This window comes from Neophocaena asiaeorientalis, unplaced genomic scaffold (assembly GCF_003031525.2).
Source record: "Neophocaena asiaeorientalis asiaeorientalis breed wild unplaced genomic scaffold, Neophocaena_asiaeorientalis_V1.1 scaffold26, whole genome shotgun sequence".
Taxonomy (NCBI): domain Eukaryota; kingdom Metazoa; phylum Chordata; class Mammalia; order Artiodactyla; family Phocoenidae; genus Neophocaena; species Neophocaena asiaeorientalis.
This window is the reverse complement of record NW_020173108.1, coordinates 3,018,960-3,034,314: the sequence shown is the minus strand read 5'-3', so window position 1 is coordinate 3,034,314 and position 15,355 is coordinate 3,018,960. Positions and strand designations below refer to the sequence as shown.

General features: G+C 34.3%; 1 protein-coding gene across 4 annotated transcripts in view; it reads left to right on the top strand.

The window, feature by feature from the left end:
- Window positions 1-15,355, top strand: part of COMMD10 (COMM domain containing 10) — a 159,936-nt gene that overhangs the window by 15,244 nt on the left and 129,337 nt on the right. For all 4 annotated transcript variants that reach the window (XM_024743401.1, XM_024743399.1, XM_024743398.1 and 1 more), the window contains exon 5: window positions 14,789-14,899. In XM_024743401.1, coding sequence (XP_024599169.1) covers window positions 14,789-14,899 — 111 coding nt within the window. The remainder of the gene's footprint in view (window positions 1-14,788; window positions 14,900-15,355) is intronic.

Here is a 15,355-nt window from a genome sequence, read left to right as displayed (position 1 = left end):
TCACAGCCTCATTTTTCATTTTAATTTCTGCTTTTTCCTGTATCCTGTTCAGATTTTAAGTTTTCCATTTTTTATCCCTAAAATTTTTTTAATCATCGCCATTTTAAAAAAAAATCTCCACTTCTCTTTGAATATTTGCCTATTTTTTATATTTATATAATTTTCTTCTGTTTTTTTTCTTGCATTTATATAAGTACAGTATACTTGTATAGTTAAAAATATTTCTTTTTTCACCTCTAATAGTAAGTCATTTTTTATTGTTTTCTGGCTGATAGTATGTTGCTTTTTTAAAAGTAATATTTCTGGGGCTTCCCTGGTAGCGCAGTGGTTAAGAGTCTGCCTGCCAATGCAGGGGACCCGGGTTCAAGCCCTGGTCTGGGAAGATCCCACATGCCGCAGAGCAGCTAGGCCCGTGTACCACAACTACTGAGCCTGTGAGCCACAACTACTGAGCCTACATGCCACAACTACTGAAGCCTGTGTGCCTAGAGTCCGTGCTCCACAACAAGAGAAGCCACTGCAATGAGAAGCCCGTGCACCACAACGAAGAGTAGTCCCCACTCGCCACAACTAGAGAAAGCCCGCGTGTCGTGGTGAGGACCCAATGCAGCCAAAAATAAAATAAATAAAAAAAATTTTTTAAAAAAGTAATATTTCTTCCTTATGTTGTATTACATTAACTTCTATTGAAGAAGTAGTTTGATCAGTTGTTATATAAAATATGCAAAAAAGTAGTTGGATATGATTAATTGGTCCCTGCGACACTGGTCCCTTGAGAATGTAGGAAATTATCTTTCGCCAATACAGAGTATATGAGAGGGTAGCTAATACATTTTTTAATACCTTAAATGCTAATTAAGATCATATAATAATATCAAACATTTCTTGTGTTTACGGTGGACCAAAAACTCTACTAAGTTGTGCATTATATCTTGTAAGATCCATTAATAGTTCTAGTTTATATTTAAAATTAAACTGAGGATTAGAGAGATTAAATAATTGGTTCATGGTCACGCAGCTAAATAAGTGGTAGAGTTGGGATTTAACAAAGTAGTTACACTCCTAAGCCACTGTGCTATACTACCACCTAAATGTTAGCAGCAAAATTTTTCTGTGTCAGTCATTATGCAGGGTAGTTTACATAGTTTGTGTGTGTATATGTGTGTGTGTGTTTTATATCTTTGAAAAAGAAATAAAACTTTTGAAAGTGTACCTTTACCGTGTTAACCCAAGTGGTCCATGGTGAAGGTGAGGTGGGAATCAGATTAGGCTCTCTCTCTTTTTTTTTTTTTTATTTTATTTATTTACTTTTGGCTGCATTGGGTCTTCGTTGCTACGTGCAGGCTTTCTCTAGTTGTGGTGAGTGGGGGCTACTCTTCGTTGCGGTGCATGGGCTTCTCATTGCGGTGGCTTCTCGTTGCAGAGCACGGGGTCTAGGTGCATGGGCTTCAGTAGTTGTGGCATGCAGGCTCAGTAGTTGTGGCACACGGGCTCTAGAGTGCAGGCTCAGTAGTTGTGGCACACGGACTTTAGTTGCTCCGTGGCATGTGGGATCTTTCCAGACCAGGGCTCAAACCCATGTCCTCTGCATTGGCAGGCGGATTCTCAGCCGCTGCACCACCAGGGAAGTCCGAGATTGGTCTCTCTCTTAATTGAGCCTTGTTCCTTTTATGTCATGGTACCTCTGGCAACTATAATATTATCTTCCTTTTTTGCCCTGATGACTGTTAAGATATGGTGACTAAAATAGCTGTGGATGAAAATAGATCATGTCATTTAAATTGTAACAAAAATATATGGCAGTGATTTATTATATAATGAACAAAAGTTGTGTTTGCAGAGACTGTTTTATAGTCATTTAGAGGTTAACATAAACTGTGTGGTGCTTGCAGTGGAACATCTGTGTAATTCTGAATTCAGAGAGAGTCAGATTCAGTTAAATAACAAGTTAAAAAATCAAAAGGAACTTATTTTTAATTCAGTTTTTAAAAACACCTCTTTTCATCTTCTATTATTTAAATCTAATAAGTGAGAGGCAGATTGAAAATTGATTGGATAGCTTTTTACAGGATATGATTGAAGGGATTTAAAAATTTTATCCTATCTCACTTTTTTCTTTTTTAAATACACTTTATCTTAACCTCGTTGGACACTGAAATGTTACCACTGCTTATTAGAATCGGTAGTCTTCCCTCTTTTATCAGTGTTGACTATGTTAGCAGTGTCCTTCTAACAGGGTTTTCTGTTTGATTTTTGTTAAAATGCCTGTGTGGTTACAACATTTATTAAATTATGAATATCCTTTCAGACAGAACTTGAATACTGTGTTTAATTTTACTCCTAAAATTCTGGTTAGAGTTCCTTTATGTATATTCCTGCTATACAAAATGTAAAAACTTATATGTTAAATATTACTGACATATTGATACATCTCTTTTTTTCTGAGACCTTAAGGAAAAGAATTGTGTTTTTTTATATGATATTTTTTCTAAGATATTTTTACATTTGAAGTTCACCCTATTCCTCAGTAACAGATATGATTATGAGAAATATACATAAGGCATATTTTTAGCACTCTGAGTAGCCTGCTCTTTAAAGGCTACTGATTCCTGTACTGATTCCTTTTCTTAAAATGTACTTGTATGTTTGTTAGGAAGATTTTAAAGATAAATTTGACAGTTGTATTTGTTTTGAATGCTCAAAATGTGTGTATTGTGATTTCGTCCTGTTAAGAGTGTTCTTAATTTTACCAGTTACATAGCAAATTTATTATTTCATTATGTAGTGAAAATTCATCATGTCTCATATGTTCTTGAGAAACCTGCATTTAAAAATGGATGGCTAGGGCTTCCCTGGTGGCGCAGTGGTTGAGAGTCTGCCTGCCAATGCAGGGGACACGGGTTCGTGCCCCGGTCTGGGAAGATCTCACATGCCGCAGAGCGGCTGGGCCCGTGAGCCATGGCCGCTGAGCCTGCGCGTCCGGAGCCTGTGCTCCACAATGGGAGAGGCCACAACAGTGAGAGGCCTGCGTACCGAAAAAGAAAAAAAAAAAGGATGGCTAATGTTCTTAAGATAATAATGTTCCTAAATGGTCTTTTAAAAAAATCCTCTTTAAGCAATTATAATAAGATTTACTTTGTTAAGTGTAACAACTAATTGTTTGCTTCATTAATTGTTAAATATCTGTCTTTTATATGTAATATAAGAAATTTAGATTTGACATTTTTAAAACTTAGTGTATTCTTTTGTTTTATTGTTTTCTTTTATATTCTTATTTCATTTCTTTTGGAATTCTAAGGATGGATGAATGGCTTTATTAAAAAGAGAACAGAAAATGCATACTTCATATAGCTAAATCTAAATACGTAACTATGAATACATATCTGAGTGCTTTTTCAGGATTTAAACGCTTCTTGATATTATCATCTGCATTTATAGGAAAGGTATTTTGTTATAATTATATCCATATACAAGTCAAATTTCTGCCTCATTTGTTGCATTAGTTGTTGGCATGTTAAGAATGAAGTGAAAGCCGTGGTTTTTCCATATGCTGGAATTGACTGAATGTAAATGTTTGTGAGGTTTAAATGCTGCTATATTCATTTACTGTTTTTTTATTGAAATATAATCTACCTGCAGAAAATGCAGAGATTTTAAGTGTGCTCAGTTTGATGAATTTCAGAAATTATATATACCCATTTAATCATTCTCCTTAACAAAATAGAGAAAATTTTCATCACCTGGAAAGTGCCCAGTTTTAATTCCCTCCACCGTCATACTCAAATTTCCATCACTGTAAGCTGTTTTTTTTCTGTTCGTAGAGTTAATATAAATAAACTCAAATAAGTGTCTGTCTGCTGTCTCTCAACATAATGTTTTTTTGGATGCATTCATGTTGTTACTTGTATCAGCAATTCTTTTGTTGCTGAGTAATATTTCCTCGTATGAAAATAACACAGTTTGTTTATCTGTACTCCTCTTGATAGACTTTTGGGTTGTTTCCAGTTTCTGGCTATTAGGAATAAGACTGCTATTTAACATTTGTGTACAAGTCTTTTTGTGGACATATGTTTTTATTTCCCTTGAGTAAATGTCTAGCAATGGGATTGCTGACCCCTTAAGCCAAATCTGAGGCTTTGTATTTGAGTTTTAGCCAGTCCATGCTGCACGGATTGGGAAAAAGTCATATAAATGTAAAAAGTCATATGATTGGGAATCTGTCACCATGTGTGGTTCCCTTCTTTTACAAATCTGTCACCTTGTGTGGATCCCTTCCCTTTAACTTCTTTCTGCTTTTAGTCATTCTCCAATGCCTTCAAATCACTGTTTTTAAAATATTCCTGCATTGGCAGGCAGACTCTCAACCACTGCGCCACCAGGGAAGCCCTAGAAGTTATACTTTTTATTTGCAAGGGAAGTTGATGTGATATAAACTACTTCCTACCATTATCAGATTAGGAACTCTAAAAGTGCTTCTTTTAAATTGTAAGTCTTATTCTGTCCTTGCTCTGCTCCAGATCCACCAAGTCTTTCCGTGTTGTTTATAATGGAAGTCAAAGTTCTTACAATTGCCTTTAAGACCCTACATGATCAGTAAACCCTTTTGGTCCGCTATCTTGTTGACCTCCACCTGGCTCACTTTGGAGAATTCTATTCTCTTTACCTCAGAAACTCTTGGATGTTCCTGTGGTTGGCTTCCTATCTTTTTCAGCTCTTTGTGCAAATATCACACTTACCAGTGAGCCTTGCTGTAATCATCATAGTGAAAAGTGCTTCCACCTCTATGGTACAGTCTTACTTCATTTTTTTCTGTAATACTCATTATTCTTATCTGGCCTTCTATATATTCTACGTGTTCATTTTTTTTAATTGTCTCTACTACTAAACTATAAACTCCACAAGGGCAGGAATTTTTGTCTGTTTTGTTCACTACTGTATTTTCCCTACTTTAAATGGCCCTTGGTAGATAGTGGGTTCTCAAAAAATAGTTGTTGATTAAATAAAAGCACACTATTCCTGCTTTACTAATTGTGCTATTTTGAGGTTCAGTTTATAGGGTTTTCCTATAAAGAGGGATATTTGTGTTTATTGGTGTTAGAAAGAAAAGTAAAGAGAGGAGGGTATGGATTATATTTTGTATTTCCTAGTGTTCTTTTGTGTTTTCATTTTGGTTGTACTTTAAGCCTTTTGTGGTTCATTTATTTCATGACTCTTGAGTTTTGCTGGAATACTAGATTCAGTCATTTACATTTTTCCTCTTTAAAAGTGGGAATATGTATAATAAGAATTGCTTTAGCTTGAAATGGAAATTCTCCAGGGGAAAAAAGGTGATGTCATTAGCTGTTGATGCAGCAATCAATTTAAAGAACTTTAGATCTAAGAGACCCTTAATCAGTCTAATTTGAAGTAGAAATGTATTCTCTGCTTTATAAATATTTGACTAAAGCCAGACCATTAACAAATTAAATTAAGATTTTACTAATGCCAAAGAACTGTGCTGTTAGCAGAATTACTCTTATGTCATAGTAGTCAGAGATGTGCACTTGCTAAATAGAATTGATGTACTTTTTCAGAGTGTTGTCAACTGTGAGAGCATTAGCTGAATGACATTTCGGTGTCCTCAAACTTGTACTATGGTCTTCATATATTCATGGTATGCAGAGGGGCAAGCAGTCTGAAGGATGATTCATTGATGTTTTCCCTCATCACTTTATAAGTTGGATATGAAGACCAATTCGGTATTTTGACCAAGTCTGTGGGTCAAGGAGTATAATTTTAAGTTTCATGCCACCCTAGCAATGACACTAGGTTGACTTTTGTGGCATCTAAACTTGAGGGTATAGGTTAGAGAGTATCCCTAAGTTGTGATATTTGTAATGAAGCATTTATTACCTCTTGTAATGTGGGTACTGTATTGCATAGTAGTTATCTCTGAGATCCTGACCTTGTCTTCGTATACTTATAGATGTCACAGTATAGAATTCTTTCTCTGGGAGGCAAGTAGTAGTGTGGCTTGTTCGTTCGAGGCTTACTGCCTCCTGTTCTTGCCCATGACTAGAGGATGGCAAAGAGATTGAAGATGTTCTCTCGTCGCACCTATACGTTCCTCTGTTACAGCCTTTAATATATTGTATCTTTTAAAAAATAGCATTATTAAATTATAATTTACATAGTGTAATCTGTATCTTTTTAATTGCACTATTTGGTGAATTTTGATAGCGTTATATCTGTGAGATCATGGTCATAATTAAAATACAGAGCATTTTCATCGTGCTAAAAAGTTTCCTCATGCCCCCTGGCAGTTCTTTCCTCCCTAAACCCTGGCTGCAGGAAACCACTGATCTGCTTTGTGTCACTATAGATTGTGTTTAGTAGGATTTTATGTAAATGGGATTATACACATGTACTTTCCTCTGGCTTCTTCCACTGAGTATGATTTTGAGGTTCATCTGTGTTGTTGAATGTATCAATGGTTTGCTCCTTTTCATTGTGGGTTGGTATTCTTTTTTATTGCAGGGTGGTATTCTGTCATACGGATGTGTCACAGTTTATCCATTCACTTGTTGATGGATAGTGGGGCTCTTTCCAGCTTTGGGCTATTTTGAATAAATCTGTTAACATTCATGTACACATCTTTTTATGGACTTTATTTTTATTTCTCTTGAGTAATTTCTTAGGGGTGGATTGACTGGGTTGTAGGGTCAGTGTATATTTAACTATATGAGAAGCTGCCAAACAGTTTTCCAAAGTGGTTATACTATTTTACACTCCAACCAGCAGTTTCTTCATGTCCTGGCCAACACTTGGGGCTGCCATTCTTTAAAGTTTTAGCCGTTCTAATGGGTATAAGGATGTTGAACGTAAGGATTTTGAATATCTTTTTATGTGTTTGTTGGCCATTTGTTTATCTTCTTTTGTGAATTATCCGTTCCAATCTTTGCCCTTTTTGTATAGATTTCTTTTTTTTTATTTTTCTTTTAACATCTTTATTGGAGTATAATTGCTTTACAGTGGGGTAGATTTCATTTTCTTATTGTGGTAAGAATTATTTATATAGTTTGGATACAAGTCCTTTGTCAGGTATATGTATTGTGAATATTTTATTAGTCCGTGGCTTGCCTTTTTCTTAATGGTGACTTTTGAAGAACAGAATTTTTTATTTTGATGAAGTCTAGTTTATAATTTTTTTCTTTTATGGTTCATAATTTTATGGCTCTCTTTAAAATCTTTGCCTATCTTAAGATCACAAAGATTCCCTTTTATGTTTTCTTCTAGAAGTTTGATGATTTTAGCACTTACATTTAGGTCTGTGATCCATTTTGAGTTCATTTTTGTGTTTGGTGTTAGGTAGAGGTTGTTCTTTATTTTGTTTCCATGTAGATAACTAGTTGTTCCAGCATCATGTACCTTGGTACCTTTGTTAGAAGTCAGTTGATGGGTCTTTATGTCTATCCTTTGCCAATGCCACATTGTCTTTTATTGCTGTAGTTTTATATTCTTCAAGTGAGGTAATATAGCTCCTCCAACTCTTTAAAAAAATTGGTTTGACACTTTTAGGTCATTTGCCTTTCCATTTAAATTTTAGAATCAGCTTGTCAGTTTCTATTAAAAAATTCCTGCTGGGGAATTAATTAGATTGTCCTAAATTCTATAGATCATTTCTGGAAGAACTGACATCTTAATAATATTGAATCTTTAAATTCATGAGCATGGTATATCTCTCCATTTATTGATACCTTCTTTAATTTATTCCAATAATGTTTGTAATTTTTCCAGTGACCAGGATTTGCACAAATTTTGTTATCCTTATGCTATAGACTGAATGTTTGTGTCTCTTCAAGATTTGTATGTTGAAACCTCACCCCCCATGGTGATGATATTAGGAGGTAGGACCTTTAGGGGGTGATTAGGTAATAAGGAAAGAACCCTAATGAATGGGATTAGTGCCCTTATAAAGAGGCCCTAGAGAACTCCCTTGCCTCCTTCTGCCATGTGAGGATACAAGAAGTCTGCAGTCTGGAAGAGGGCCCTCGCTCAACCTTGCTGGCACTGTTATCTCAGACTTCCAATCTCCACAACTGTGAGAAATAAATGTTGTTATTACTAAGCTATGCAGTCTGTGGTATTTTGTTTTAATGGTCTGAACAGACTAAGACTGTGTATTTGCATGATTTTGGTTGCCACTAAAAATGGAATTGCATTTTTGACATTTTCCAATTGTTTCTTTCTAGTATATTGAAAACTATTGATGTTTCATATTAACCTTTTGCCATAACTTTCTTAAAATTGGCCATTCATTTTAGTAGCTTTCTTGCAGTTACTTAGGATTTTCTACATATGTGTTATATCAAAATTACTTTTGTATATGTTTGTCTTCATCACTAGACTTGGAGCTTTTGGGACAGAGATTGTAAGTTTATTGATTTTTATGTCCCCAGCATCTATGACGGTACAAAAGTCAGGTCTGTGCTCTTCTGGTTTTTCTCCTTTCTGGCTGCTTCTTTTAGTCAGTCATATTTGCTACTTTCTTCTCATTTCTGCAACCTCTAAATTTTGTATTGTGCCAGGAGTCAGTCCCTGATCCTCTTCTCTTTTCTTTTGTACTTCCCTGGCAATCACATCTAGGCTTCTGGGTTTAAAAACTATTTTCTAATAAAACATTTTTTCTCTAGCCTACTTGATAGTTTCATTGGATATAGAATAGGCATCTCAAGCTTAACATTAAAAAAGTAAACTGATCTTTGGGTCATTCCTCTTGAAACTGTTCCTGTAGTTTTCTCATCTCAGTTAATGGTAAACTTGTTTTTGTTTTTTCATTTGCATAGGCCAGTCTTTATATCATTGTGCCATTATTATTTAAAACTGGATAGAAGACTAGGATGAAAGTCTGATTCTACTGATAAGAAGTGTAAGTTTCATCAGCATACAATTTGTGGTATTTACATAAAGATGGGAATCATTAGTGTCCTGAAAACAACAGGCTTTTTCTCAAATTATATGCTTGTTGAGTTAAGGCTGATATCTATTGTATATAATAGTTAAGAAAACCACGTATATAAAATGCCAGAAATTGAAGATGTTTCTTAATGCCAAGGTATTATTTGTTTTTAGCCATTTAGGACTGGAATTTATTATTTTTTGAGTTTTAGATATTCCTCTAGTTAGGACAAAAGTAGGGAACCACTTGCATTCCTTCTGTTAAATTACTTGGTAATTTAATCACCATTTATAATTTTATTATATTTGCAGATTTGTTCTAAGTCCCAAACAAATAGATTTTTTAGAATCTGATTTTATAAATAGGGCACTGCCGGCTTAAAAATGGGGAATAAAATTTGGCATCTCCCGGAGGGCCTCCAAATGACAGCCTGTTTAAATTTTTGCTGATTTGATTAATGAACCTATTTGAGCAGATTATAAATGCCTTCTTCATTTCTTCTACAGCATTTGCTTTCCAAAGGAAAAAGGTGAAAATTTGAGGTATAATCATCAGTGCCTTTATTGTTCACTGGTACATAGAATGTTTCCAATGAAATGTACTCCTAAATTGGTGCTGTCATCTTGTGTCCTTAGGCAAACTCCTTAGATACATATATTAAGAAAATAGATCTCTATACATTATGGAAATAGTGGAAACTTCTCTATTTTAGACAAATGTAAAATTACTCTGAATCTATTATTTTAAAGATTTCATTATATACATATACACATGCCATAATTGAGGGATCATAAGTATGACCTCTTATACATTCATGAATTGATTTTCCCAGCAGGTATTCCTTTCTTGGTGATACAGGGTTATAATGAGAAATGCTTCTAAAAGCTAACCTTATTAAGCAGATTACATTGAATTGAAAAATGCCCTTCTCCCCTGTATGAAAGATTTAGAAAAAGTTCTTGTATCATGCTTTATTCTATATGTATAATTTTAGAAAACAAAGAATAAGCCAACTAGAATTTTTTTAAGTTGGGAATTTTCTATAATTAATCAGTAGATTATATACAAAGAAATCATTGAAGTCAAGAGAAATGGTCAAGGAAATTATAGAGCAAGTGTTTAGCTAAGCCTTAAAAACAGGTAAGTTCATGCTCTTCTTGTATTAAATGTTTAGTTAACTTCCTAAGTTTTATATTTCATAGGTGTAAATAATAATGTATAGTTTGTGTAATAAGCCATATATATACAGAATTTCTGCTTATAGTATTTGCCAGTTATAAAATGAATGATGGATTATAGCAACAAAATATAGGTACTGTTTTCTCTTTTAGCAGTTACAGTTCTACTTTGTGTTTTCATGACATTATAATAAATAATAATTGTTTCATGAATATCCATACACATAATTCCTAAAACCCATTCAGTATTTCTGAGCAGTATGTTTTCTAACTATAGATAGATAGCTTGACCTATTAGTGGCTTAGTAGGTAATGAAATCAATTTGGAGGGTTTTGAATTCGTATTTTATTATTTTTTTTAATTTTTAAATTGTTTAAATTTTTATTTTATTTTATTTTTTAAAGTATTTATTTGGCTGCACTGGGTCTTAGTTGCGGCATGTGAGATCTTTTATTTGCAGCATGTGAACTCTTAGTTGTAGCATGTGGAATCTAGTTCCCTGACCAGGGATCGAACCCGGGCCCCCTGAATTGGGAGCACAGAATCTTAGCCACTGGACCACTGGGGGAGTCCCTGAATTAGTATTTTAAAAGTGAAACATAGTAGAGATTCTGTATTACTGCTCTGGGTAAAAATTGTTTTGTGACACTTTTGTATATGTATATCAGTTTGCAACATAAAAAAGTGTTTCTTACTATGTGATATGATCCAAGCAGAGGCTACTATTTGAGAGATCCAGTAGTTAAAGTATGGTGATTAACTTTACATTTTCTTTTTCATTTTAAAAGAGTTAATATTATTGTAATTTTGGCTAATTTTGCATATGCTTGGAACTGTGGTTTACAAAGCAATTATGAGAATTTAAGCTTATGCTGAGTTTTTTTATGTGGAAGTTAGAGGGAGAATGAAGTCCTTATATTTTGAACTGACATGTTAGTGACATTGTCAGGTAATAAGTAATGTAAATGAGATGCCTAAGAACTATAATGTAAACAGTTTTGGCATGGGTTGGAAAACATTAAAAATATTAGTGGCTCATTTTCCTTGTGTTTCATGTTATTTTGATGACATTTAAACTTAAGATGTTGGTTAAGGTATAAACACCCTCAGATTTAAATTTGACTATGAGATATCAAAACAAATTATATTAAAATGGTTCCTGGTATTTTAATGTACAAATGCCTCATATACACTATACAGAATTTTCTTTTAAATAGAAGCAAATGTAGTTTAGCTAACTTAAGTCAAAATTCTGTGCTAGATTTTGTTTCCTATGTAATTAAATATTGATGACTATCATATTTGTTTCTTAGGAGTCTCAGAGGAATGATTAAATAGTATACTGTAAGATTTTCACCTTGGCAAAGGGCCTTTGTTTTATTCGTACTTGTATTACCAGTGCCTATTATAGACCCAGAAAATAATATATGTTCTAAGCAGTTTAAGGAATTCCTTCTTTCTTCAGCTTTTCTTTGTCTTTTAAGACATTGATGTTTTTCAAGTGTACCTTCCACTTGTTTTATGTGTTTCTCTGTTTTTTTCTGTCATTGCTTCATGATCAAATTTAGTTATGATTTTTGGCTAGAAAGTTATGTAAATGATGTTGTGGTCTTCGCAGGATATCATTTCTAGAGGCACCTGCTGTCCATTTGCTACTTTTTGGTGATGTTAATTTTGATCTCTTGATTAAAATGTTGCTTTTTTTTTCAACTACATAATTATTTTCTTCTTTTGCAACTAAAAAGGAATTGTGGGCAGAAACTTTGTGACTGTTCATTTCAAATCAAACTTTCTCCACTTAAATTTAGTATCCATGGATGATTTTTACTTGAATCAATTTCTGTAACTTTTTTTTTTTTAATTTCTGTAACTTTTGATTTTGATATAATTTCAAACAGAGAAAAGTGGGAATAATAACATAAGGAATCTTCATATACTTTTTACTCCTATGTACCAGTTGTTTACATTTTACATATTTAATCTCTAGACTGGGGATAATAAGAGTACCTATCTCAAGTAGTGTTGCTGTTGTCTCCTAGTTTCACTGTAAATATTTTGTTAGTTTTGTTTTTCTTACTATTCTGTGAAACTGCAATGTATTTTTTTAAATGATTCTAGTTATCCTTTATTCCCTCTTCATTTAAGTTTTCTGAATACTGATCTTTTTCTATGAAATTTTATGAGTGGGTGTGTGTATGTGCATATACCTACATATGAGTTTAGCAATTTTTTGTTTTTACTTTTAAAATTACTCTTTCATGGGGGCATGGGACAAATTTTTTTTTTTTTTTGCAGTACGCAGGCCTCTCACTGTTGTGGCCTCTCCCGTTGCGGAGCACAGGCTCCGGACGCGCAGGCTCAGCGGCCATGGCTCACGGGCCTAGCCGCTCCGCAGCATGTGGGATCTTCCCGGACCAGGGCACGAACCCGTGTCCCCTGCATCGGCAGGCGGACTCTCAACCACTGCGCCACCAGGGAAGCCCGGGACAAATATTTTTAAATCACAAAATTCAATAGAAAAGGCTCTAGAATTTAAGAACATCAACCAACGAACTCTTTTTAGTTATGATGGTTTTAAAAATTTACCTTTCCTTGTATTTTTTGATTTGTTCCAATTCAGCAGCTAGATATAGAGTGTCAACTCTATTTAAAACATACTATTAAAAAAAGATACTGTAGGAAAAATTAGGGCGACCCAAATGCCTTATATTTATAATGCTTTGCAGTTTCCAAAGCAATTTGAATATGCATTTTCTTATTTGATATTATCAGTAACTCAGAAAAGTAGATAATTCAGGTAGATTTATTTCCATTTTTTATGAGGAAATTGAGACCTTGAAAGATTGTGACTTAACTATCAGGGTCACCTGGCTAGTGAGTGACAGTGTAAGCATGAACTAAAGCATAAGCTTTAAGTTCAGTGATCTCAATTCTCCCATTCTACCTCTGTGCAGTGACTGAGCATACATTAATTTACGCAAAGGCCTGACCATAGTGGGACCATATTTCAATTTATTCACTTAATATTTATCTTTGTCATTTATCTTAAGTGCTTAAAGGACAGGGATAGGATTAGTTAAATGAGATCAAAACAGTGTCTTACAGGTCCATACAAATACCTAGAGGGTGCTTTTCAATTAAGATGGTGATGTGTATCAAAATGCTTGGATATATGAGAGTAGTTATGACATGTTCTTTCCTGTTATATTGGAGGGTCTATAGCATGTGACTGTTGAAAAAGTAGTGGGCTGCTATTAGAGACTATGTTACTACTGTAATCAGTGTTAAAGATCAGTACATTATGGATCCTTAACATGTACCATTAAATTGAGTTTTTTACTTGTGGTATTATGGATTATGTCTCTGCAACATCTTCCCCCTTTTTACCCATAAACTCTAAAAGGTTCAGTGCCAGAAAGTACAGAATTGTATCTTTATTTTCTCATCACATCCTCTCTCGAATAGATAATACTTTCATTGCTCTCTTTCCAATTTGGCTTTGAGTCACTGCTGTGATTCTAGCTGTTGAACAGTCTTTCAAGTTAGCAATTAGTATTCCAGTTAAGTAAAAATTGTTGTGAGGCTGCCATTCTTACCAGTGTAGCTAAGGTAGTTTTACTAAATCAATTACTAGAGTCATGTTGTCAGAGGTATATGACAATTACATGTCACAAAACTTCCCTAAATATTGATACTTTAGATTTATTGGAAATTAGATTTAAAACTTCATAGTTTTGAGGTTGGAGAAACCAATAATCTGTCCTGTTCAGTAAAGCCACGTTTATGCTGCTTAATATTTTGAAACTTAAGCTGTTTTAGTGTGTCTTTAGTGTTTTTGCCTTCCTGATTCAATTTTGCTGTTGTTAATTAATAAATTCAAAGGAAGTATTCTAATTAGTTTCTGTCATAACTGGGAACCATAGTAAGTTAGAATACTTTGGAAAGCATGATAACACCTGCTCACTAGTAGATATCAATTCTTTGCCTGGCTCTATTCCAATCTCACTAACTGTGTCTAAATGTGTGAACCTCTTACCATCTGGGCACTTCAATTTCCCTTTAAAAAAAAAAGTTCTACCATGTTCTACTTACTGCAAAGAGTTTTGAAAGAGAATAGGAGGTCATTAAAGTACTTATCACCAGTATATGCTATTTACTGGTTAAAATTTATAACTATTTAAAAACCATTGGCTTTAAAATATACTATTTTTTGTTTTTGTTTTTTTGGCTGCACCGCATGGCTTGTGGGATCCTAGTTCCGTGACCAGGGAGGGATCAAATCCTGGCCCTCGGCAGTGAGAGTGCAGAGTCCTAACTACTGGACGGCCAGGGAATTCCCTAAAATATACTGTTTTAAAATAGTAATTTACTATTTAAAAACCATTGACTCCTTTAGTGTAGTTCATCGCTTAGTCTCAGAACTTTTATTTTTAGAACAGAGTGTATTTAAAGGCCAGTTTTACTGTTGAATTTGACAGGCATGGCACGTGGCCAATCTAATGAGCCCAAAGGGAGAATGTACAGAGTGTGCAGGTTAAAGGAGCCCTGGAACTGACTTTCCACAAAGTCCAGGCTATCCATGTTCATTCCTGCTGATTGGAGATTTGCTTAAAGTTGACTGTTTTCTTCCTTCTGTACCATCTGATTCCAATCTGTGCTTGTCTTTTGTAGCTGGAGACGGTTGGATGGCAGCTTAACCTTCAGATGGCTCACTCTGCCCAAGCAAAACTAAAATCTCCTCAAGCTGTGTTACAGCTAGGAGTGAGCAATGAGGATTCGAAGGTAAGAAAGGGTATCCCACTGAAAGGATGTATTTTGTTTACTAGGTCTTGTACTTTATTGTTAGCAAGGTCTTTGTTCTTTGAATTGAAGGTTTAAACATAATTTAATTAAAATGAAAGAAAGATTAACAAAATGACAGATCTTTGTGACAAGTTTTGATGTCAGATTTACATATCACTTTGTTATTTATTTTAAAAAACAGGTTGTCTTACGAGGTACTTTTCTTGCAAGAATATGTTATAATGTCTTTTCTGCAATGGAAAAAATTGGTAGTGGTCATATAAAATTATGATTTTAATGTTTTAGATAATTGTGGATGTTTCTGGGTGTTTTGTGTTTTAAGCTGCATACATATGGCAGAGGGAATAATGTTGTCCAGCCAATGCTTGAAATATGAAGGTGACCTGAGTTCTGTTTGTGTATGTATAGTATGTCTGTGTGTGTGTTTAAATCTCA